The 26468-nt window shown below is 39.9% G+C and overlaps 1 protein-coding gene across 2 annotated transcripts in view; it reads left to right on the top strand.

Annotated features, from left to right (window-relative positions):
* Window positions 1–26468, top strand: part of SKAP2 (src kinase associated phosphoprotein 2) — a 181525-nt gene that overhangs the window by 5536 nt on the left and 149521 nt on the right. For both annotated transcript variants that reach the window (XM_002713727.5, XM_051853255.2), the window contains exons 2-4: window positions 3629–3734; window positions 4378–4403; window positions 12896–13003. In XM_002713727.5, coding sequence (XP_002713773.1) covers window positions 3629–3734; window positions 4378–4403; window positions 12896–13003 — 240 coding nt within the window. The remainder of the gene's footprint in view (window positions 1–3628; window positions 3735–4377; window positions 4404–12895; window positions 13004–26468) is intronic.

The raw sequence follows: 26468 nt of genomic DNA, 5'->3' as shown, positions 1-26468 counted from the left end.
ATACTCAGTATCTAGAAGCCAACAGTTATTTTGCATTTCAAGGATTTACAAGTTGTTCTGACCTTGTGTGGTTGCACTTTGCACCATGGGATCTCTATGAAAGTTGGTGGAGAGCAGGTGGCCTGGGTGAATTAGATACATACATACCTGTGCCAACCACTTGAGATCCTAGGTGAGGACCGGGTGGCAATTTTTCTGGGGGGGTCCATATGTACAACCCCCAATCTCCCACTCCAGGGGAAAACCAGGTGTTAAATGTTTGCCTCTCAGGGGGCTCGGTGGCCATTAAGAGATTTCTAACATAAAGGGTTTAAGGACTGCTGACCCAGAACATGTCATGTTTAAATTTTTGTTTTCACAACTTAACAATGATCTACAGAGCCGCTGTAAATCCCATCTTTTCCGAGGCCTTCCCTGCCTGATCCTCTCTGCCGGACGGACGGGGAGAGGAAGCGGATTCTTGACCATGTTCAGGTGTAGGAAGAGCAAAACCCCGCATTGCGTTTGCTTTGGCTACTGCGACTTTTCCTGATGATAACTTGGGGGGCGGAGGGAGATGGAGGCCGGGGTGACGCTGGGGTGGAAGGCAGACGGCAGCAGACTTGTAGGGTGCGTGGCTGGGGTGGGTGCCCGTGCGACCCGACGCACCGAGGGCACCCCCCTTTCCCGCGCCTTACGGGCCAGGTCCCCCCCCCCCCCCAGGCTTCTCTTTTCTCCTCCGGCCGGGGGGTGCGCGGGAGTGAGTGGACCCCTCCCCCCGGGAAGAGGCATCGTAACTCAGCAGGCCAGAGGCGAGGGAGGCAGGCTGACCTTTCCTTGTAATCACATTAGAGCGTTTCCCCGACTTACGGGCCGTCAGGAGTCAGCGCGATCTACACATTAACCGAGGGACACGACCCCGCAAGGAAGGTAGAAGAGGGCTCCCGCGCTTGCCAGTTTACCGTTTGCAGGGCTATTTAGGGCACAATAAAAAGCTTCAAATCTCTTTTCCATCCAGGCAGACGAGAGCTTGATTCGCCCAAGACTTTTATTGCCTGCTTTTGAAATATTACCCTGGCTCTGAGCTACAAAGCCACAGATCCAGCCCCATTTGTCTGGCGAGGGCGCTGCCCCAAACCCCGGCGTTGCTCACAGCTCGCAGCTCGGTGGACGGGAACCGCGGGGTTCCGAGGGCAGAGCGGAGCATCCCCGGGCACAGCCGGAGTGACCCTCGGCTCGCTCGGCCATTGCGCAGGCACCCGCCCGAGGCCACCGCGCCTCCCGGCCCCCCTGAGCCTGGAAGGGGCCGGCTTCGTAAGACTAGAAAATCAACGGGCCGGATGTCGATTTTTAACAAACAGATTTCAGAGCTTAAATGTTAACGCAGCCTGACGGCAACCAACGAAGATTATTGCAGGGAGCGCTTCCAGTTTAAAGTTTCAAACTTGCCAAAAACACGAAACAAAACAAAACCCGGCAAAGCGTTTCCTATCTACTTTGTCCTTTGAGAGGTAATTAACAAGAAGCCACTATCTATCAAATCCTTTCGGTTGCCTTAAGCCCCTTTCTGGAAAAAGCTTGGGAATAAATACATCTCAGAAACTACTGGGAAAGTACAACTCTGTGTCCTTACCCACTCTGACTGCGGCTTCCTGGGGTCCCCACTTTCCACAAACGGCTCATTCTAAGGTAGTTGCGGGGTCGGTGTTTTGGAAACAATTTTGGGGAGTGTGAGGACACCTGTGCGGGGCGTTGCAGCCTTTTTCGTTTCCCGAAGTTTCTCTAGAACTGCTGTGACCTTTTAAAGAAATAACTCTTGGGCTGTAATTCGTCCCGTTATTGCTTCCGGAGATAGAAAATAGATCCTGTTTGTTTAAACTTGGATTGTATAATGAAAATGTAGAAGGGCGATCAAATACTCAAGGCAAACGTTGAGTGAAGATGACGCGAGGCGAGGCAGCCCCTCGCCCGTCCTCGCGCCAGCCGTGCTCCCGAGAACTGGGGTCCGGAGGGCGAGCGCCGGGGTGCCCCTCCTCCCGTGTGCACTGCCTGGACCACCTCAGGGGAGCCCCTGAACTTCCCACCCCAGGGTGCTGGCTGCCCTGCGTGCAAAACCTGGAGAGCACGCCCTGCATGCGCTGCATTGTTCTGAACTCCTTTTAGAACCATGGGTGCTGCATGGCGACCCTGTCCCTCTTCCGAATGCGGCCAACTCAAGGAAGGAGAGGCTGTGACATTTTGTTTTCACTTCATAGTGATACTTCTAACACATTAGTCATTGGTGGATTTCAAATCAGAAGCTGTTCTTAAAGATTATCAGAGAATTTAATTTTAATTCTTTTGCTTGTTGCGTTGATTTAGTGAAGCATTACCGTTACACATTTATTGGGAATGTTTAACAGTTTAATCAGTTTTCTTCACTGGCTCAAAATGCTTCTTAATAAAAAATCGATTCCAAAATTCTATCCCATATTCTAGGTTTTAAATAGTTAATTGTAAGTACAGATGAGAGACTCTTATACTACTCTGAATTACTTGCAATATTATCTTTTGATGCTGGCTTTTAATCAGAGAGAGTTAGGAGAGACCAAGTAGTTAAATAAAAAGAAAGTAAAAATACATCCATCTCTTCATTGTGCGATATGGATGGCTATTGCCATGCCTACTTGAACATGTCTTAATGGTATCCCCTGTATCAGATATTTCAAAATGAGCTTTGAAATTCTGAAAATAAAAGGAATTTAAGTTGCATGGCATTTCATGAACAATAAGAAATGGAGCTATTATAAAAATTAAGCCAGCAAGGATTTGTTGGGATTTTAAGCAAGAGAGAACCAGATATCAGAGTACTTTAGAAGTTTACTAAGATTTTTTAAAAGAGCCTATGGAGAGTTGGTTTATGAGGCTATAGAAATCTTTTTCTTGGGTCCTATAGTTTAAATAGTAGAGGAATCTGTTTTTCTTCTCCTTCCTTCCTTTATTTAAGACACACATCAGGTGGTGAGACCAAGGCAGGAAGCAGGGGCTGGCAGAACCACACAACTGGTTATCAGTTTTACTTACGGGTGCCCAGATGGTTGGGGTGGGTATGGAGGAGGAGGTCTTGGTTTGAGAATGCTGCTTAGAAAAAAAGGGGTTTGTATTTTCCTTTAAAGCATTAAACATTATGTATACCTGAAAATGGATTACGCTGGAAAAAACAGAGCCTTGCCAGAAACATTAGCTTATATTGATATAATATTGTGAATGACTTGCTCACACAGGAACTCACAAGATGCTGTGAAATGATAGCAATACTTGCATTAAAGTGTGGTGCTTGCTTTTGTATGCTAATTTGTTTTATGGGGCACCATAGTTTATTAAAACTTGTATGCTTCTTCCTGGTTTAATGATGCCAACATCCAAATAGCATTTGCTGTGCTAAGCATAAGTAGAGCATACAAATTTTATTAGCTAAGTGGTAAATAGATTTGTCCAACTTAGTATTTGAAACATACTTAAACTGTTATGCTTTGGATTGATAAATAACTATAACAAATGGTGCAGATATTAACACTTATGTGTAGAAACAATCATTGTCCTATTTGTCTTCACAAAAAATGATTCTTTCCTATAATTTGTATTCTGTTTCTTATATTTCATGGTTTAGATGTTGAAACATTTGTAGCAGACATACTGAAAGGGGAAAATTTATCCAAGAAAGCAAAGGAAAAGAGAGACTCCCTTATTAAGAAGATAAAAGATGTAAAGTCTACGTAAGTCACTTGCCTTTTATTACTAACTTCTTTCTTAGAAATAACTTTGTAATTAATATTTTAATAAGGAATTGGTTATCATGGAGTTAAGTATTTTGTGTTCTAATTTAACTGGTATTTATTTTTAAACACCACCTTTTTTTAAAGCACAAAAATTATTTCCACTGCTTTTAGACACAAACATGCTTATTATAATTCCCTTTTTTTGGTAAAAGTTATTAATTATGTATTTTTCTAGCATTCTGGCAATATCCTACCATTTATTTTGATTATGTGAGGGGGATATTTGGTGTAAGTGAATAGCCATAGGTAGATTGAGGATTTTAAAATAAATATGGAAAATGTCCAAAACCCGGAACAACAGAATCCTTTTTATTGTTACTACTTTAAGTGAATAAGTGCATTGTATGTTGTAGTTATTAAATATATTAATATATCATCATCTTATTACTATACTTACCTCTTTAAAATAGTTTTATTATAAATTCCCAAGCCTTTTGGAATTGTAATTTCAGGACAAGAAATAGTTTTTGCTCTCAATGTATGTTTATCATTTAGATTTTGGACTTGAATTATTGTCACTGATAGGTCTATTTTTGATTTTTCAACCTCATTTTAAAATATTATGTTCCTTATTTTGCAGCTATCTTCAGGAATCTCAGGACAAAGGTAAGTTTTCAAGTTTGTTAAACTTGAAAGCTTTTTTCCTCTGTGAGATTTTCAGTAGCATAATCTAACATATCCTGAAATTTGATATTTGGAATCAAGATTTAAATTTCCATGTAGTTAGACCTTCAAGATGAGAGTGCTAGCTCCCCCTGCTGAGAAAAAAATTAAAAGGCGTACCCAGAATCTGCTCTGCACAGCCTTGCAATGCAGGCAGCTTCTATACTTAACATTCTTAGGTTGTGTGCTTCCTAGAATATGTTATGGCAGCAATGTGCTAGGGAAGGTGTACGCACAGGCAGGGAGAGGACACAGAGGTGAGATGGCAGCTGGTGCCATGGAACCCTGCCGAAATGGTTTTGTAGCGGTGGGAGTGGGAGGGCTTGTGGCCGGGTGCTCACAGGTCATGTTTTTGAAGGATTTTTTTTTTTTTTAATTTTAAAAGGTGTAAATTGTTGTTTGAGAAGATGAAGAAAATCTTTTCCAAATACTAGTTTTAATTTTTCTTATGGTTTGTTTGATTTGTATTCAGTGTGTGCCATAGACATTTTGAAGGCTGGGAATTCAGTTCTGTTTTTTGGTAACTGCATGAGAGTGCTGGTGGCCTGATTGTCTTCCTTCAGATCTGAAGGACAGCTGCTTAGCCACTGCAAACCAGAGCAGGGAGGTGCAGGAAGTCTCTGCTGCTTCGTGCCCTCAGTTCTGAGAGGGAGACGGGGTGCAGCCCTTGCTCCCATGATGCTCAGTCAGAGGTCGAGACCGACAGCTTGTGGACACTGCTACGGGGTCACCACAGAGGTCAGTTAACCGACAGCGAGCTAGAATCTAGGTTAGCGGAGCAGTGTGGCATCTCCAAGTGGAGTTAGCAGACCCCACAGAGTAACTCCTGCTTGTGCCAACTGAGAAGTGAGAGGCTAGTGACAGTTTCAGTAAACCAAGTACTTAGTCAGACAAACCTAAAATCAGTTAAAATGAAGTCACAGCTTCTTTTCACATTTAATCATTGAGATTGGTGTGGTTGAAAGGAATCGGGTTTTTTTTTTTTTCCATATTAAGATTTTTAAAACTATTAAATAAAGAGAAGAGCAGGGCACTCCACAAGTACAGTGAATCCTAAATTATGGGTTTAATCATGTTGCTTAGTAGAATATAGAAATGAGCTTGTCTGTCTTAATTATGATAACTTTTGTATAGTTCACTGTTTATGGAAGAATATTAGGCACTAGATTCTGCCTCTCTTCTGAAAAGGCATATTTGGTTGCAGTGATTATTTATGGAACTGTCATTGTGGCTTAATTATTTGCACATTAAAAATTTTTACACTGAAAAAGCATGATAATATGAAGTCATTGTATAATTGCATATGGTTCAGTAATAGTGAAGAGACTTTCCCCTTGGTATTCTGTTTTAGAACTTGTTCAGGTGTGTGGATATTAAAATTACATTACTGAGATACATTATTTGTCTCCATAGAGAATGGAGGTTTATACAGTATTTGATAGAAATTGAAAAATGATCCTTGAATAAGAGTTCAAATAACATGGAATTCAGAGAGTCCCCATAATCATTTTCCTCTGAATAAGTCATTTGTAGTTCAATACTGCTGTATTGAGTTAGCTACTCATCAAGAGTGCATGCTCAAAAGTTAGCCTGTGAATATATTAGATGTATACTTTGGAGAAATATGAGAAGCTGAGTAATTTTATGCCATGGAACCTTCAAAGTATACTCAGCTTTGTTCTAAAAAGACTATGTGTGTAGTTGGTTAGGAATGGTAGAGGGTACAGATTTAGGAGTTGAAAGCAAATGTTCAAGATACATCTCCTTTTAAAAACAGGGCTTTAGTATCAGATCTCTGCACCAAGTAAATTCAGTTCTGTGTTGGCGGAGCTGCCCCAACCCCTTTCAAGTTCGTTCCCCTTAGGGTTTTGGATTATCTTTCAAGGAGGTCTGGGCAGAATTCCTTCTTGCTGTTTTCTTATTTCTCTGTTTCTGTCTCTCTCCCCTCTCGTCATTATAGGGTAACAATGAAGTGTACAGAGCTGTTTTCTTCCTTTTTACATTTATGCTCCTACTTATTGCACATACCCTTATTTTTTAAAATGACGGTTAAGTACCATTTTAATACCATTGCTATGAGAGAAAGAGATCAGGTGTAGAGTTCTTAAGTAAAATAAGTTAATTCAGGTTTTTCATTTCTAATGTCAGTTACTGATTTCTCTAACATATACAGTTGTCTATCACCCTTTCATATTTCTCTCTCATATCCTCTCAAACATCATAGATAATCACCCCTCCTGAGATTCAACAATGCAGAATTTCAGTTTGAAGTATTTCAGTTCTTAAACTGAATCGATAAGACTGTAGAAACATTGCAGAGATCTTAGATTTCCTTTTTGCATTTCTACCTTTCTTTTTTTGGTTGGAATAGTTTGTGTTGGTAGAAAATTGTTTTATTACAGTGGCTCCTAGATATTAAAACATGTCCATTAAGCTAATTTTCCACTTGTTATTTATTTTCATTTCCATAGAAAGTTGTTGTTTTGAAACTTCCCCTTTCATTTCTGTATGATTTATTCAGGTTCTTCTTTTATCTCCTTATGTACTCAGTCTGTATTCTTCATTGAGGAGGTCTGATGAATTGGAACTTTAGGAGAATGCTCAATTGGGTTTCCAAATTTCTTAATTTTTTTTTTATATTTAGGAAATATTTGAATCTGATCGGCAAGAACACTTCTTGCTTGGTCTAGTCCCTGTTATCCATTTGAAATATTGCTTATTTTATCTCAGAGCGCCTTCCTGTATCCTTCAGAGTGCTGTACAAGACAGAGGAACTATCTAAACCTGGTTTCCAGGTTGCAAAATAGCCTACTGCTGTAAAGTGTCTTCCTGCATGCATGGAGCATGTAGGCTCTATGCACTAGAGCTGCGCTATGTGATTACTATGGAATTGCTCTCTGTCACATCACAAGGTCTCCAGTCCCTTAAATGTGATTTGAAGTAATTATTTTTGCTGTGAGAATATATTGCTATTGGAGTAAAGACTTACGGAATTTTAACTAGAAAAGTCTATGATACAGTACATGATAACAGATTCTTACATTGTAGTTGTATCTTGACCTTATATTAGTCTAATTTTACTACAATAATGATTTAGGTATGTTTCCTTTCTTTATAGACTGATTGACTGAAATAAGGTAATATGAAAATACTACATGTATGACACATAGTAGGTCAATCATTCTATTAATACATATTCTTAGATTCAATTTTGTCAGGAAGATTGGGTTAACCTTGTTTCATTATTAGTTTTTAAATAATTGTAAATTATTAAATTGTAAATTATTAAAAGAAGATTCTGCACGTTAACATGAGACAAGTATTTCAAGAGAATGTCTTTCAAATGTGTAAATTTGAAAGGTGTGAATATATTGCTGTAGATGCTACAGCTGTATAACTCATTTTCTACTTTGAAATCTTTTCCTTTAGTTACAGAAAATTTTATTTCATAGATTTTACCCTTAAGACTCCATTGATACTGTTAAGTATACATCAGTTACTTAGAAAATGATTTCCTTTCACCTTCTCATTTGTAGTATTTCTTAAGTTTATTAATGAACTAACTATTTTTTGTTTGAAACAGTAGGATGGTTAGGTAAGAAGGGATTCAGTTTGGGATCCACTTTAGTTTCTCATAATGAAATCCTAAAGAATAACAGAAAAATCAAAAGTTTGGTTCATGTTCAATTTCTATTCCTTTATCGCTCCTAGCATAGTATGTATATATTTTCCTGTGAAAGTTAGCTCCATGGTGAATTCTGAGCAATCAACTTGCAACTTTTTCCTTCCACCACTCCCTTCCACCTCTGGCCTTGCACAAACTTGTTAAGCATGTTTGAGATCATGGGGGGCCGGTTGTGGGAGAAATGTATTGCAGAAGCAGTGCTTGAGCAATGATAGCCTCCTTTCAAAGCTCTGCCTCAGTCTGATGCAAGAAATTGTCTTTATGATTTGTCTGCTATCAATAGCCTTCCCGTTGTAGAAGAATTGGGGGAAGTATCTTGTTTGTAGTGACTTGTATTCCTCACAATCTTAAAAATTAACCTCCCTTAAGAAATGAGAAGTTAAATGCTTCATTCTATAATTGAAGCTGTATATTATTACTTGAGAAATTAGTTTGAACAAGTGAACTGAGTAGTGAATTACAATTGAGTTTGCCTCACTTGAGTAAATTTTCCCACCAAATTTGTCTTTCACAATGTGTAAGAGGGAATAGTTATCATCCAAATCTTAGGTATAATATTTAGTTGAACGTTTACCAGGACGTATGTAAAATAGGACTGTTTGACAAGGCCAGCAGTGGATTGGATCAGTCAGCTTCACTGGTTATGGTGCTCATGACCCTTCAGTTGCTGTTGGGCCACATCTCTAGGCATTTAGGAAAATGTTAATTGATTATGAGCCAGATAAGAAAGAATGGCTCATAGTGATTTGAACCCCACTATTACAAATTTAAAAATGATTTTCAGAGAAGTATGCTTCTGAGGTACTATTAAGCCTTGATTTTACTGTGATATAAAGTTGCCACTGAAAATTATAGGCAGAGAAGTCTTGGCCCATTGTCTTTTACACTGTTAACTTTGTATCATTAATTAAACTTCTGAAAGTTGTGGGATAAATCAAATGCTTTTCTAGGGAAACAGGAAGCCATATTAACGAGCAACAACCCCATAATTATCCTTGTGAGTACATAACAGGGACACATTCATGTCTTTTCTTTGTGCAATAACTTTTACAAAGAAGTATTTTTAAACTGATCATTAATTTTATGACCACAGAAATGAGATGCAAAATTTATGCTGTTGTCATTGGCACAGGCTCAGGGCACCACTGACATTATGTGTGATTGTAATAGAATGGCTGCCAACTAATGATTCTGTAGCCATTTCATTTGAGCATGCTTTTCTCTTAGATGTCTGATTAGTCTGTAATGCTTTCAATTATGTCTGTAAATTGTATTGGATACATTTACCTGATGCCCATTGTTGATTTGGAGTTCAGTTTTCTATTACATAAACACAAGTTGAACATTTACCTTTTAATTTATAGAAGTCTTTGCAGGTATAGCTGCAAATAGTCAGCCCCTGGGGAGAAAAAAAGGCTTTGCACTACTCAACAGCGACCCCTGTGTTCAGTTGAAGTTCTTTCTAAGACAGCGGCTTTTGCTCGTTATGAGGGGGAGGAACAGAGGCCTCATCATTGAGCAACCGTGGGATGGAGAAGGCCGTGTTGAGACAGAATGTGTCCTTTCCACGTAATGCAGCTGTTAGAGAGGGAGTATGTGCTCGGAGACCCACGGAGATTCTTGACTTTCTGAGTTCACGCGAAAGAACGCGAAAGAAGCTTGGGATTGGGGGGAGTAGCAGTACTTAATTTGTTTTGTCTTAGATACATACAAACTTCACACCGACTTTTAAAAACAATACTTGCAATTAGCTTCAGTTCTTAGAATGGTTAGGTTGAAGACAATTTCACTTTAATATATAATCTGAAAAGTATTTAAAAAGAAACCCAAACCATAGAAATCTTCAACATGTCAGTGACCAGTTTTAACTCTAATTAAGTGTCACTGAGTTTATAGCTTTAATAATCATCTTTTTGGTACATATAATATATTGGTAAGGGCATTTGTGTACATGTGTGTGTATGTTGATGTATATACACAGAAAATGTATATTAGAATCTATCAAATGATAGTAAGCCACTTCTGATTTTCAAAATGTTTATATTTTTAATTTTTCAGCTTATTTCCATATAGTGTTAAATAGATTTAAGCCTGTCCATCTGAAATTTTTCCAAATCTTTTCATTATTTCTTTGATTTTACTGTTTTTTAGAAATTTCACTCTGTAGAAGTTGTTACTTCATTAAGAATCTAAGGATATTCTATCAACTAAGAGTCATGAGAATTTTGTGATCTCTACTGCATAGTTCATGAACTGTTGTAATATGTTCACAATATTTTTGTAAGCACTTTATGAGGTTCCTTCTTTTATTCCAAATCAACACATTTCTTTTTTTCCCTAAGAGAAACATTGTAAGAGATCACTGGATGTTCTGAAGAGTACTTTGGGAAATGGACATGTGAGCTAGTAGTTAGGATGCCCATGGTCCCATATTGGAGTATCTGGATTCAATTCCTGGCTCCAGCTCCCAGTCCTAGCTTCCCAGCAGTGCCAGCCCTCAGAGGCAGCAGGTAATGGCTGAAGTATTTGGGTCCCTGCCACCCCAGGAGACCTGGTGTTGAGTTCTTAGCTCCCGGCCCTTGGCCCTTTCTCAATCCTGGCTATTGTGGGCTTTTGAGGAGTGAACCAATAGATGAGAGCTCTGTCTCTTGTTCTTGCTCTTCTCTCTTTGCCTCTCAAAAGCAATATTTTGAACATCTCATATCTCAAAAGAAAAAAAATAAGATCTGAAGAATTAGTAATATATGTACGTGTTCCTTGGAATTTTGGTTTGGTTAATGCTACTATATCCAGAACTTTGTACAGTGTGTAGCAATAATAATCATATCCATTTTATGTTGAATTTTATACTTTGGCATTTAATTTCTATTTTTAAAGGAAGGGATCTTTTTTCTCTTATATTCCCTGTCTTTTAAAGAGATGTATAATTCCTAAGGATAACAAGGCAGCCTTCTCTATATTCTGCTCTGATTGCCTTAATATGAGATGTCCCAGTCTTTACTTTTTCAGATTAAGGTGACAGTTGCCCATGAAATAGCAAAATTTAAGGAAACAGAAATGGATATTTAATTTTTAAATTATTTCAATAGTGTTGTCTTAAAAGAGGCTATTTCCTGTACCAAAATGTGGTGAAATGTAGGGTGACACCCATCCCGTATGGGCATCAGAGAGTGTCTTTTTGGTAACTTTAATTTGATCTGCCCAGGATCTATGTCTAAAAGTAATGCCATAGGATTCTGGGGTCCCTGCAGGAATTTTCACCAGGCGTTTTGGTTCACTCTTGAGGTGGCTGGTTTATCTCTTGAATTGTCAACAATTTGATACTTTATGGAGTATGAAACATAACATTTTTCATCGTGTTGAATCTGGGTTAAAAATGAGTGCTTATACTTGTATACAACAGGGCTCATGAATAGCCTGATTCAATGTTTTCCTAAAAAAAAAAAAAAAAAGTTGTTGAAGTTGTTGGAGCATGCAGTTAAGACAGCTGCATCACACGCTGTTTAACTCCCAGCTCTGGCTTGTGACTCTAGCTTCTTGCTAACGCAGACCCTGGAGGCAGCAGGGATAACTCAGGTGACAAGGGTCCCTGCCACCCATGTGGGCGACCTGGTTCCAAGCTTTGTCCTTGGCTCAGCTCCAATCCTTGCAGTCATTTTGGGAGTGAACCAGAAGATTGGCGCTACTTCCCTCTTTATGTCTCAAATAAATACACAATTAAATAAATTTTAAAAATTATTTAAATGGAGTATATAGAAAAACCTAAACCATAAGATGTTATAATGAAATTTTTAAAAATTTTATTTTATTTATTTATTTGAGAGGTGGACTTACAAACAGAGAGAAGGAGAGACAGAGAGAAAGATCTTCCATCCACTGGTTCAGTCTAAATGGGCCAATCTGAAGCCAGGTGTCAGGAGTGTCTTCCAGGTCTCCCATGCAGCTGCAGGAGCCCAAGCACTTCAACCATCTTCTGCTGCTTTCCCAGGCTATCAGCAGAGAGCCGGATCAGAAGAGGAGCAGCAGGAGCTTGAACTGGCGCCCGTATGTGATGCTGGCGCTGCAGGCAGTGGCTTTACCGACTACACCGTGTTGCTGGCTCCTATAATGAAAATTAATGACCCAAAACAAACAAATGAAAACACGTGAGCAAACCAACCTAGCATTTATAAATCAAGTAGGAAACTGGCCAGGACATAATGTTTCGTTTATAAATCACCTGGCTTGAATTTAAAAGTATTATAGGAATTTTAAAGCAGTTTTTCCCCCACAGTGGATTCCTACTATCAAAAATGCAACTATTTTAAATCTATTCTGATGTAACCCTGTGATTTTTAATAGCAGCGTGAAATGTTCATAGGACCTCAAATGATCATATTCTCATCATGAGTTTGCAAATTATTGAATAAGAATTGAAGTGCTTGAATTATTTTCTCTGCCATACTTTCTACTTTACTATAATATTATACATTTCTACTGTTACTTTGTGGGTTTTTTTTTTTTTCTTTATGACACTCACACAGTTACTTTCTGCCCTCTTTGTAGAGACCATCATAAACTCGAGACTGTTTTCTCTGTGTCACAGCTGTATTCGGACCTTCGAAAGCTCTGTCTCTCGGTTCCAGAGGCTGTGCACTGAGCCAGGACCTGGCTTTGCCTCGTTCAACAGGTTTCCCTCGGCAAGTTCGCCCTCCCGCCACAGTCCTGTCAGAGCCGCGTTGTGAAAGGCGTTTCTGTGCTTCTTTCCCAGGTGACGAGGACGACGGGGAAGAGTATGATGAGCCCTTAGCTCGGCCTCCAGACACCGCGTCCTTGGCCTCGGAGCGGTACGATAAAGATGACGAGGCCCCCTCGGAGGGTACGTGAGTTCTCCCCGGGCTGTGCGTCCGGGTCCCGGCGCTCTCGCTCCAGGCACCGCGGGGGTCTTAGCAGCACGGGGGCTTCTGATCACTTACCTTTACCGGAACTGGTTACAGAGCAGAAGAGCTCTCTCTAGTGGTTTCAGCGAGGTTTTCCTAAGTACCTCGTTGCTTCTCTAGCAAATCTTTACCAGAATTTTTAGGAGAAGGCTTGTGTCATTGTGTGAATATTATTAGTAACAGTTTGTTGGTTAATTTAATATTATCAGATTCTTGCTTAATTTTATTGTGCTTCCTAATGGCTTGTTGTATTATTTATCCTATAAATAATGAACAAGGGTTTTTTTCTGAAAACTCTCATACAAAATGAGTTCATAAAATATTAAATTAATTATTGCTACATTGCCTTCTCACATGGAGACAGGGTTTTAGCAAATGCTTCTTTTAATACACATTTTCATTTTTATGATTGTCACTTTATGCCCCACATTATACAGTGATGTTACAGTGTTCTGTGTTAACTGAATTAGCAATACAGTTGATTGTTTATCTCTTAGTAATTTCTAAAAACTATTGAACACTACCGAAGTTGTGAAACTTATTTTAACAGAGTGTATGCTTTCTCTGTCATAGCCAGTTGAGTGCAGCTGTATTATAGAAATCTTGTAAGAGTGATCCATAGTTATAAATTAAGAATGTGTGTCGATAAATTAGCCATGCATATTAATTTGTGGCACTGAAAGTTTCACATAGACACAGAAATGAATAATGCCTTCTGCCACGATATGATGATCAAACTGTGCAGTTCCATCTCTAAATACAATTGCTGAATGAAAATATGCTTCCTGCAACAGAGCACTCCACATTTTATGTTATCCAGATTATTCCCTTTGGAAACATAAATTGCTTTTATGAGGTATAAAATTATGTCTATTGCAGAACAGGGATAAGTCAAGTACATGCATAAGTGATAAACATTCTAACCACTGATTCAGAACAAAACAATCTTTTTTTTCCTATATCCAGAACTTTGTACAATGTGTAGCCGCAATAATCATATCCATTTTATGTTGAATTTTATACTTTGGCAAATATTTAATTTCTATCTTTAAGGGAGGGGATCTTTTTTCTCTTATATTCTCTATCTTTTAAAGAGGTGCACATTTCTTCTCACTCACACTTATTATCCAAAACAGAACATGAGGTTAGAACCCTGTCTAACCTCATCTTCAAAAGCATTTCTACTAATAATAAAATAATATTTTCAGGTGAAACAAAAAAATATTATTTAAGTTATACTGTTTTTCAGATATATTACAATTATTTGTTTTGCTCCTCTTTAAAATGTTGGTGAGATTTGAATGAGTGTATGTGTGCATATTCACATAGAGAGATAATATTTATATTCAACAAAATATTGAGAGAATATATCCATATCCATATACACATACACATACATATATACTAGATATTTCTCTAAATAACAGATATTTTTATCTTCAGGGTAGCACTATGTATATCCTTTTATAAATTACAGCCTAAAAATAATTTGCCATTTACATATCTTTGAGAACCAGAAATCCTCTAGTAATTTGTGAAAAAAAATTGTTGTTAATCATGCATTGATATGATTATTGTGTTTTCTTGCTTAAGAGTAAATAGTTTATCAGCTGTTTTCATAACCAGATTTACAGGAATATCATACAGGATTAAATAACATGTAGAACATCAATTTTTGATTAAATATTAGTGCATATTAGTATTTAAGCAATGGTTAAGTAGATGGAAGGTTAACTTTTAGTTTATTCATTTTTTGATATATAAATCATATTATTTTTGATAGTTTTGCATTTTCTTCTAATAATATTATAAATTAATTTTCAAACTTTCACTTGAACCTTTCATTCTATAATAAGTATCAAGTCATCATATCTGCAACTTAAATTTGGTATGTATTCTCTTTTTGGTGGAATAAATTTTCTCTTACTATGTGGCCTCAGACTAATGATGTATTAATTATAAAAAGGATAAAGCATTTAACAATAAGTATAACCAAATTAGCCCAGGTCACCAAAAGGGCTTTTGTCACATCAGATTGTTGTTTTGTCCTTTTGACTTTTACCTTATGGTAGGCACTAACAAAGTATCTGAACTTTGATGGATTATAAACTCTAAACATGATATGTATTTTTCATAATGCTAATGTAATTTTCAAGGTATTGAAAAGGTCAGACCTGCACATCTCTGTGTGCATTCTAAGTCTGTCTTTCCCTTCAATATTTCTTTTTCTCTGTTCCTCTGGTTCAAAAGTTCACTCAGTTCCCAAATGGCCACCTAATTTTCCAGTTATTCCCTCAAGCCATATGTGTTTTGGTTTCTTTATGGTTTATTAGGTACTGTAGGAAAGTAGCATAAGTTATATCTTCTAATGAAATTCAAGCACACTTCAGTGAGGCTTCGACTTGATTGCTGGTAGCAATTAAATCACAGCCAAGGAGAATAATGCATAATCTCACAAGGTCCAGACACCCTATAGAAATTGAATGGAGATGAAAACAGAAAACAAAAACAAAGTCTCCAAACCCTGCCAGACAACACTGTTTCCAGCCTGCTTTTTTTTTTTTTTATTGGCCAACTGCCTGATTGATAGCAAAATCATAACTTGCTGCATGCTAACAGGCAGAGTTCACTTGTAGGTTATTGTGAGCTGATAAAGGGTTAGATGGAGTTTTGATTTTCGCATTGGACCTTGGTACACCAGATTAATGGAATTTCAATGAGAGACTAGAGTAGCCACAGCTTTGTCAGAGAAACAGATGGAGATTCTATAGTCATGTCTACTCATTAATACTAGTTGCCTGAAAGGTGTGCTGCTTCTCTATACAAAAGAGTTGATATAATTGATTTTTGAGTGGTACATTGAAAAAAATGTACCTTATTGATGACTAGGATTGTAACAGAAACAGTGGCAGATTTTTTTTGTATAGCTTGTAGCATAAAAATGTCAGATTTTATAATTTTTGCTCCTCTCTTTTTGGAAATACTTTATTTATTTTTTGAGGAACAATACATTTTAAGACCAATATCAAAAATATAAAAAATGACATGCTAAATTACCTTTTAGGAAAATGCATAAGAGTCTGTATTTTATGTGTGTTGGAGTTTCATTTTGATGTAATATTAAGAAGAGATATATATCGAAAGTTCATTTTATAAGCTTTATGCCTTATTTTTTCAGGAAAATTAAAAAAACAAATCATGTTGGTTTCTGGACTATTGTAGATCATCGTTAGAAGTCCTATGTTATTGTGTAGCTGGGTATACTGGGATGTTAATATAAATGGTTCATGTCAGTAATAAGATAAAATTAGAGATAATGAGACTTAAAACCTTAAGGAGGAATCTGTTATTGTACATGTGTTGAAATATTTGGCCACTAAGGAAGTAGTTGTAGAGTAGCCTTTAGACACTTTATAATGACTTGGGTTCCCATTTTTCTATTCTAAATTAATTTTTCATTCATTTTTGTCGTTGGTGAAAGAAAGATTCTGACCATACAGCACTGTGGGCAGTCCCTGAGGTGAGGTGAAGGGATTCAGCAAGCGAGAAGACATCTATTGGCTCTGCCCATCGATGATAGGTCGAAGGGTCCCTGTGGACATTTGTCACAAATCTCATTCAGCCTAGACCAAAATCACTTTGTGGATAAGAACCTGCAACCTCTAGAGTGTGAATGTAGGAAGGCTAAAGTGAAGTAGAAGACACAAAATAGCAGTTTATTGCCCTGGTATCTACCTAACAAAAAATGTTCAGACAGCACAGGTTATTGAGAGCTGTGGTCATTGACTAGAACATTGTTATTTTGTTTTTTGTTTTGTAAAAAATATTTGTTTCACCACGCCTCTGTGTGACCTGGCCACACCTGTGCATCCACCGGCCAATCAGGTTAATTAACCACTCCCCTTTGGAAGTGGATTAAAAGCCTGGGACACGGTGTGCCAAGCCCCCTTTTTTTCTTTCCTTTCTGGCCTTTTGCTGATGTGGGTCCATGAGGCCCTGTGCCTCCGGAGTGCATCACCTTTGGGCCACCTGGCCCATGCCTCCAGGCCTAGATGCTCCTCCACGTGGCTGGCTCCTGGTACTCTGTATGAACTCAGATTTCTCTCTGTCCTTTAGATAGGACTTTCTCTCTCCTATAAAAAGCTTAAAATGCAAAAAACAAAACAAAACAAAACAAAACAAAACCTGTTTAGGAATGGAAATACTTTTTGCAGCCTGGGAATTTAGAAAAAGGCTAAGCTATTTTGATCATAATTTGTAACATTAAATAATGTTGTTTTGTCTTTTTTGGTATTCTTTAAATCCAGTGTATAATAATATGGCATTTTATGACATGTAAGTCACTTATTCTAAAAGCTTGCTTAGAAAAGGACTGTCCCCAGGATGCCTATAAATGATGAGCTCTCACAGTGCATCTAAAACAGACTTAGATGTAAACCCATACACATATACACACATAAATTTAACTTTTGAGGATTTTTTGGGGCCACAAAAAAAAAGGCATAGCACTAATCATTTCTTGTAAAAGCCAAAGAATAGATATTTTTTTTTCTTTTTTTTTTCTGTGTTATCAATAGAATGTGAACAACTTTAAAACTAGGTAGGGGTGGGTATTGTGGTGCAGTGGGTTAACCTGTTGCTAGGGATGCTTGCACCCCATATTGGCATGCCAGGTTTGAGTCTCGGCTACCCCACACACTTCTGATCCAGCTCCCTGCTAATGTACCTGGGAGGCAGCAGATGATGGCCCAAGTACTTGGGTTCTTGCCTCCCATGGAATTCCTGGCTGCTGGCTTCAGCCTGGCCTAGCATGGCTCTTTTGGGCATTTGGGGAATGAACCAGCAGGTAGAAGATCTCTCTCTCTCTGTGTCTCTCTCCACCCCAACTGTGTTCTGCCTTTCAAATAAATAAATAAGAGACAGATTTTTTGAATAAGTAACCTTTTAGAGTATTTTTCTATGATTATATTGTGGGTGTTGATATTTAAATTATATTTTTGTATTCTAAGAATTTAGATTCATTTGCAAGTTGAGAAATATTTTTGTGTATGTAACATATATTAATATTACATTTTTGTTTTTGTTTTGGTTATTTCAATATACCAAATCTAGCTTCTTTGTATTTTAGCAGTATAAGAACAAAGCTGTTATATTTAGCACAGTTTCAAGTATTTTGGTGGAATGAGAGGATTATAGTTTGGAGAAGTGATAAAAAGTAGGTTTTTTTTTTTTTTTTTTTTTTTTTTTGACAGGCAGAGTTAGAGAGAGAGACAGAGAGAAAGGTCTTCCTTCTGTTGGTTCATTCCCCAAATGGCCGCTACGGCCTGTGCATTGCGCCGATCTGAAGTCAGGAGCCAGGTGCTTCCTCCTGGTCTCCCATGTGGGTGCAGGGCCCAAGCACTTGGGCCATCCTTCACTACCCTCCCAGGCCACAGCAGAGAGTTGGACTGGAAGAGGAGCAACCGAGACAGAAGCTGGTGTGCCGGCGCTGCAGGCAGAGGATTAGCCTAGTGAGCCGTGGCACCAGCCAGAAAATGTTTTTAACTCATGATATGTTTTGTGTGCTTGGTGATACAAAATCCACATGTGACACATTTTTGTGTTGCAAAGGTATGTAAGAGTAAGAGAAAACATGTAGCCTTTGAGGATCATCTTCCTAATATTTTTGCTTTTGATTGGGAGACTATATCAGAATAATTTAGCAAGCAAAGAAGACCGTAACAAAAATTGGCTAAATAAGAATGTAGAGGTAAGAAAAACCAACATTATGAAAAAACATGCTCTTTAATCCAGTAAATTAACATTTATTTTTATAGTACTCAAAGGAGGGAGCAAGATTCTTGGATAGGGCAATGAGTGATTCAAAGATGAATCAGATAAAGTTCCTGTTTTCAAGAAACATGTAATCTAGATGGAAAGAGAAGATAATCACCTAAGCTAAAGTAACTAGCAATCTAAGTTAGAGTAAGGCACATTCCAAAAATAAGAAATACTGTATGTTGCAATGTCTTATTGATTTGGTCTATACCAAGGCAAATAATTGGTTTCATTGATTTTTACTCTCTGATTTGTTGACTGAATCAGTCATATGTTTTAGTCCCATGTGGAATAAACCAAAGCATAAACTTTATGCCTAAATTTCTAAGAGCTTGTAGGGTAAGTTGTTGAGGGAGAGACTTTTTGTTTTCCCCAGAAACCTTTTATTTAAGGAATACAAACTTCATGCTTTTTATACACACAACTTTAGGAATATAATAATTCTTCCCATCATACCTGCCCTCCTACCCACACTCCCACTGCTCTTCCTCCTCCTATTCCCATTCTTATTTTTAAAAAAGATTTATTTATTTATTTGAAAGTCAGAATTACACATAGAGAGAGGAGAGGCAGAGAGAGAGAAGTCTTCCATCCAATGGTTCACTCCTCAATTGGCCGCAATGGCTGGAGCTGCACCCATCTGAAGCCAGGAGCCAGGAGCTTCTTCTGGGTCTCCCACACGGGTGCAGGGGCCCAAGGACTTGGGCCATCTTCTGCTGTCCCAGGCCACAACAGAGAGCTGGACTGGAAGGGGAACAGCCGGGACTAGAACCGGCGCCCATATGGGATGCCAGCGCTTCCGGCCAGGGCCTTAACCCGCTGCACCACAGCACCGGCCCCCAAACCCCATTCTTATTTTTTACTAAGATCTATCTTCAATTAACTTTATACTCATATAACTAATCTATACTAAGTAAAGAATACAACAAATTGTATATTAAAAAAAAACTTCCTCAACAGTGGAAACAAGGGCTGTTCAAAGTCATTGCATCTTGAAGTGTCAATTTCACTTCTATAGATTATCTTTTAGGTGCTCTATTAGTTATCACAGTTCAGGGAGAACATATGGTATTTGTCCCTTTGGGACTGGCTTATTTCACTAAGTATGATGTTTTCCAGTTTCATCCACTTTGTTGCAAATGATGTGATTTCATTTTTTTAACTGCTGTTTAGTATTCCATGGTGTATATATTCCATAATTTCTTTATCCAGTCTTCAGTTGTCAGGCATTTGGGTCAATTCCATATCTTAGCTATTGTGAATTGAGTTGCAATAAACATGGGGGTACAGATAATTCTTTCACATGCTTTTTTTTTTTTTTTTTTTTTGACAGGCAGAGTGGACAGTGAGAGAGACAGAGAGAAAGGTCTTCCTTTGCTGTTGGTTCACCCTCCAATAGCCGCCGCAGCCGGCGCCCTGCGGCTGGCACACCGCGCTGATCTGATGGCAGGAGCCAGGTGCTTCTCCTGGTCTCCCATGGGGTGCAGGGCCCAAGTACTTGGGCCATCCTCCACTGCACTCCCAGGCCACAGCAGAGAGCTGGCCTGGAAAAGGGGCAACCGGGACAGAATCCGGTACCCCGACCGGGACTAGAACCTGGTGTGCCGGCGCCTCAAGGTGGAGGATTAGCCTAGTGAGCTGCGGCGCTGGCCTCACGTGCTGTTTTGATTTCCCTTGGGTAAATTCCCAGGATTGGGATGATTGGGTCACATGGTAGGTCTGTATTCAGATTTCTGAACTGTCTTCCACAGTGGCTGTAACAGTTTACATTCCCACCAACAGTGGATTAGGGTACCTTTTTCCCCACATCTGGCCAGCATTTGTTTTTTGTTGATTTCTGTATGAAAGCCATTCTAATGGGGGTGAGGTGAAAACTCATTGGTTTTGATTTGAATTTTCCTGATGGCAAGTGTTCATGAGCATTTTTTAATGTGTCTGTTGGCCATTTGGATTTCCTCTTTTGAAAAATGCCTGTTTAAGTCCTTTGCTCATTTCTTAACTGGGTTGTTTGTTTTGTTGTTGTTGAATTTCTTGATCTCTTATGTATTCTGGTTATTAATCCTTTATAAGTTGCATAATTTGCAAATAATTTCTCCCATTCTCTCAGTTGCCTCTTCACTTTCTTGAGTGTTTCTTTTGCAGTACAGAAGCTTCTCAATTTGAGGTAATCCCATTTGTCAATTTTGGCTTTGATTGCCTGTGTCTCTGGGGTCTTTTCCAAAAAATCTTTGCCTATGCCAATGTCTTGCAGGGTTTACCCAATGTCCTCTAATACTTAGATGGTATCAGGTCATAGATTTAGGTCTTTAATCCATTTTGAGTGGATTTTTGTATAAGGTGTAAGGTAGGGGTCTTGCTTCATGCTTCTGCATGTGGATATCCAGTTTTCCCAGCACCATTTTTTTTTTTGGTAAAGATTTATTTATTTACTTGAAAGTCAGAGTTACACAGAGAGAAAGAGAGGCAAAGAGAGAGAGAGAGGTCTTTCATCTTCTAATTCACTCCCGGATGGCTGCAATGGCTAGAGCTGTGCTGATTTGAAGCCAAGAGTGAGGAGCTTCCTCTGGGTCTCCCACATGGGTGCAGGGGCCCAAGGACTTGAGCCATCTTCTACTACTTTCCCAGGCCATAGCAGAGAGCTTGGATTGGAAGTGGAGCAGCCAGGTCTCGAACACACACAAACTGTTTGAGAACATGTTTTATAGTTAATTCTCATAATACAACTCATTGAGGACAGAGGTCCTGCATGGGGAGTTAGTGCACAGTGACTCCTGTTGTTAATTTAACAATTAACACTCTTATTTTTGATGTCAGTGATCACTGAGGCTCTTGACATGAGCTGCCAAAGCCATGGGATCCTTTTGACTCCACAATCTCCGTCAGTATTTAGACAAGGCCATAAGCAAAGTGGAAGTTCTCTCCTCCCTTTAGAGAAATGAACATCCTTCTTTGATGACCACATCTTTCTACTGGGGTCTCTCTCACAGAGATCCTTAAGGCTTCTATCTTTGAGCTATGCCTGGGTGGTTTAGTGCAGTGTCCATCTTTTAGTAAATACCCAGAGGCGTGTGCTGGGTGTGGTCAGGGAGCTCTGTTCAGTGCTCCAGGGTGAGGGGAGTGTCTAAGGTAACACCCAAGTTGGGCATGGTAAATCTCTCTCTCTCTCTATCAGAGGGGAAAGTTTGTTCAGTTCTGTGGTGTAGTCTCATGCTTACCCTCTCCTATAAGGAAACCAATACCTGGGCACTAGCCCTAGTGGGTACACTTTTCATCCAGGCTACCGCAAGAACCACATAAAGGATCCATGCAGTCCTCGGTGTGTACACAAATCCTGCAGCAATGACCCTCACCAGGGAATCAGGGAGCCCCAAGCATGTGGAGCTGCCCACAGTGACTGCCCAAAGTCCCAGCCACACCCCCTCCCATGCAGCCAAGTGTTTTCATAGTTCTGGCACACAAGCCTCCCACAGTCACGAGCACCCAGCCCTTTGTCAATTCTCCCAGCCAGACTCAGGTGTCTTCTCTAGCTAGTTGCTGGGTGCTCAGACAGGAGCTAGTGCAGCTGTTACATATGTCCAAAATGATGCCTGCCCTCTCTCTTGGCTAATTAGAGAATGCTGGTGCTGGATGGTTAAGGAGAGAGAAACATACCCCCGTTGTGCCCCCCCCCCCCCCATTGGTAGGTACATGGTTCCCCACAGGACTCCAAGCCAGACTCCCACCAGGCTGTTCCCACAGCTTTATCACCAGTGGCTTAGGCTGCTGCAGTCTGGTCTCACCTCACTCCAAAGCTGGTGCTGAGGCTTTTGGCTGCTGGGGTCCGGAGTGAGTGTCCACACCCTCCACATAGGTCCACAGTGTCCCTCTAATTTGCATGGAGTTTCCTCTGGTTTTCTCCCTAACTCTTCCCTGAGACTGCGCTCTCTACACTTTTTTTCTTAAACTGTCTTTCCCTAGACTAAAGCAGTAAGCGCCCTCCTTGTTCTACCGTCTTGATTCTCTCTGAGGGAGAGACCCTCATCTGAGTTCTCTGTGGGTCTTGAAGCTTGCTAAAGAGAGTGGGAAAAGACGCTGGAAGGAATGCTTGGAGTAGAAGTCCAGAAACCATTTTTTTCATATTCGGTGGTGATTGTTTTGTTGCCAAAGGAAACAATCCTTTCTGGATTTTTAAATTCTAGTCTGTGGGCCAGCGCCGTGACTCACTAGGCTAATCCTCCGCCTGCGGTGCTGGCATTCCGGGGTTCTAGTCCCAGTCGGGGCGCCGGATTCTGTCCCGGTTGCCCCTCTTCCAGGCCAGCTCTCTGCTGTGGCCCGGGAGTGCAGTGGAGGATGGCCCAAGTGCTGGGGCCCTGCACCCATATGGGAGACCAGGAGAAACACCTGGCTCCTGGCTTTGGATCAGCGCGGTGCGCCGGCCGCAGCGTGCCGGCTGCGGTGGCCATTGGAGGGTGAACCAATGGCAAAGGAAGACCTTTTCTCTGTCTCTCTCTCTCTCATTGTCCACTCTGCCTGTCAAAAAATAAATAAATAAATAAATAAATAAATAAATAAATAATTCTAGTCTGTGCAGCAAAGGATTTGTACCAAATATTTGCTCAGAAAATTCCCCAGACACTAAATGCTTGTGTACTCATTTCAGAATCTGTGAATTTCCTAGTGGTAACGAGGTGATTTTCCTGGAGAAGACAGGTTATATAGGATAACAAGTCAACGTTGAGTAGGAAGGAGAGGAGGAGGTCTTGGAGTTGGTGCACAGCATAGGTGGGAACTGAATGCCAGGATAAGTTCAAGAGTTTACTTTAGATTTGTTGGTCATTAAGAGCTCCCTGAAGCAATATACGGATGGGATGAGTATAGATTTGATGGCTATTGTCCTGGCACTTAAATGTAGGTTGAATTAAGGCAAAGACCATCTAGAGGAGGCAGCAAGCTAAATGCTTTGCTGCATTATTTGTTTTCAATCTTGACAGCATATCTGTGAAGTAGATGTTATTATCACTATTTTATAATTGAAGAAACCTAGGAATAGAGAGGTGATGTAATTGCCGGATGTCATGCAGTCACACTGCTACTATGTGGCAGAACTGGAATTGGAATTCATGGCTCTGACTCCAGGGATCCTGCTCTGCTTTCAAAACCCCTGCTTTTCCCCCTCTACTCCAGCTGAGATACTGCTGCTTTTGGTTCAGCGGTATTGACGAGAGCCTGGGTTAGTGCAGTGGATATTGCAGGGAAAAGTGGTGGATTTTTTAGCCTCTTCTTCCTGAAAGTATGACCAACAAAGCAACAGTATCTGCATCACCTAGGAGCTTGTAGAGAAGCTGAATCTCTGTGTCCACTAAAGACCTCCAAAATCTGAACCAGCATTGTAGCAAGATCCCCAGGTATGCAGTACAGCTGGAGAAGGTCCTTTTGAGAGGCGTTTATCATATCAACCTTTGCAGCTGAAAAGGAAGGTGAACCACACCAGGCAGTTGCACTTGAGGGGCTGCATGTACATGTGGGTGACCAGATGTCATACAAAGCAGTGCCTTGAAATAGGAAAACATAATACTTCCTGTGTGTAGTTGCCTCTGCTTCCAGTGCCATTTCACCATCAGTTGGGACCATTAGGCTGTGACTTTCTTGAAGTACATGTCTCCTTTCTCAAGGCTGCTGTTTGTGGGCCATTGTCAGATTTTTGAACCTCTTTCCACAGTTTCTTCCCTTTCAAATAAAACTCTGCATTAAGTACAGGGATGGGGGAATCTGAAAAATTTCTCCTAGGAATATTTGCATGTTCATGGGGCATTGTCTTAAGGAAGGCCAAGCATCACTTGAAGATCTTTTTTTTTTTTTTTAAGGATTTTATTTATTTATTTGAGAGGTAGAGTTACAGACAGTGAGAGAGAGAGACAGAGAGAAAGGTCTTCCTTCCGTTGGTTCACTCCCCAAATGGCCGCAATGGCTGGAGCTGGGCTGATCCGAAGCCAGGAGCCAGGTGCTTCTTCCCAGTCTCCCATGCAAGTGCAGGGGCCCAAGCACTTGGGCCATCCTCCACTGCTTTCCCAGGCCATAGAAGAGAGCTGGATTAGAAGAGGGGTGGCCGGGACTAGAACTGGTGCCCATATGGGATGCCAGCACTGCAGGCGGAGGATTAACCTACTGAGCACAGAGTCGGCCCCTTGAAGATCTTTAGATGTCAGCACCAGGTTAGTGGTGAAGATGTTTTGGTTATTGCACAGCATGGTTACTTGTGAATTTATACTAAATGACCATCCTTCTTCCTTCCTTAATATTTGTTTTGAAGACAGAGACAGAGACCTTCCATCTGCTGGTTCACTCCCCAAATGCCTCCAACAGCCAGGGTTAGGCCAGGCTGAAACCAGGAGTGGGGAACGCAGTGTGGATCTCCCATATGTGGCAGAGACCTAAGCACTTGGGCCATTACCTGCCTCCTTCCAGGATGCACATTATCAGGAAGCTGGAACCAGGAGCTGGAGCTGAGAATTGAATGCACCCAGACACTCTGGATGTGGGATGTAGACATCCTGCCTCTTCACTGATTCTTTTCCCTTGTGTCATTTCTTCAGAAATACGGTGAGCTTTGGTTAGTGATTCATGTTAATGAGCGAAGGACTTGGTTGAGCAGAATAGTTTGTGTGGGATTCCTGGGCTTTGATACTTCTGTTGTCCTGGAAGACTTTCCCTTTGAATGGGAGGTCTGACTGTAGGTCATGGGTGAAGTAGCTCAAGCTGTTGCAGGCATTTGGGGAAAAAATCAGTAGATGGAAGATTTCTTTCTCTCTCCTTTTGAAATAAATGTAAAAAATATTTAAAACAAATAAGCAAACAAAGATGCTGTGTGTGATGCCTGCATCCTATATTGAAGTGCCTGTATTCAAGTCCCATCTCTGCTCCCGTTCCAGCTTCCGGCTAATGCACATCCTGGGAGGCAGCAGTGTTTATGTCGTTGCCACCCGTGGGGCTTGGCCTGGTCCCAGCTGTTGCAGATATTTATGTCATGGACAGCAGATGAATGATCTCTGTCTCTGTCTCTCTCTGTTTCTTCTCTTTCTCTCTGACTCTCTGCCTTTGAAATTAATAAATAAAAATTTAAACAAATCCCTTTAAAAATTTTCAGTTGGGTTGCTTTTTTATTTTTACATTCTGACTTATTTATGTAGAAGACATCTTTTAGAAGTTCATAAATATGAATTTAAAAAAAATTTTTTGGAGAAAAATTTTGAAATCTGTAAAGATTTTTTATACTATGCATTTTCCATGAACATTTTGAAGACCTATCATATTCCAGATCCTAGTCCTTTATCAGATTTATAATGATTTATATGATTTATAAATATTTTCCACAAATCTGTAGGTTGTTATTTCTCTTTCTTCCATGAGTCTTTTTTTTTAAAGGTTTATTTATTTATTTGAGAGGCAGAGTTACAGATGGAGAGAGGGAGAGACAGAGACAGTGAGGTCTTCCATCTGCTGGTTCACTCCCCAAATGGCTGCAAAGGCTGGAGCTGGGCCAATCCAAAGCCAGGAATCAGGAACTTCTTCTGAGTCTCCCTTGCAGATGCAAGGCCCAAGCACTTGGGT

This window comes from Oryctolagus cuniculus, chromosome 16 (genome assembly GCF_964237555.1).
Source record: "Oryctolagus cuniculus chromosome 16, mOryCun1.1, whole genome shotgun sequence".
In the NCBI taxonomy this organism is placed as follows: domain Eukaryota; kingdom Metazoa; phylum Chordata; class Mammalia; order Lagomorpha; family Leporidae; genus Oryctolagus; species Oryctolagus cuniculus.
The sequence above is the reverse complement of the archived record's forward strand: the minus strand, read 5'-3'. Positions and strand labels throughout refer to the sequence as shown.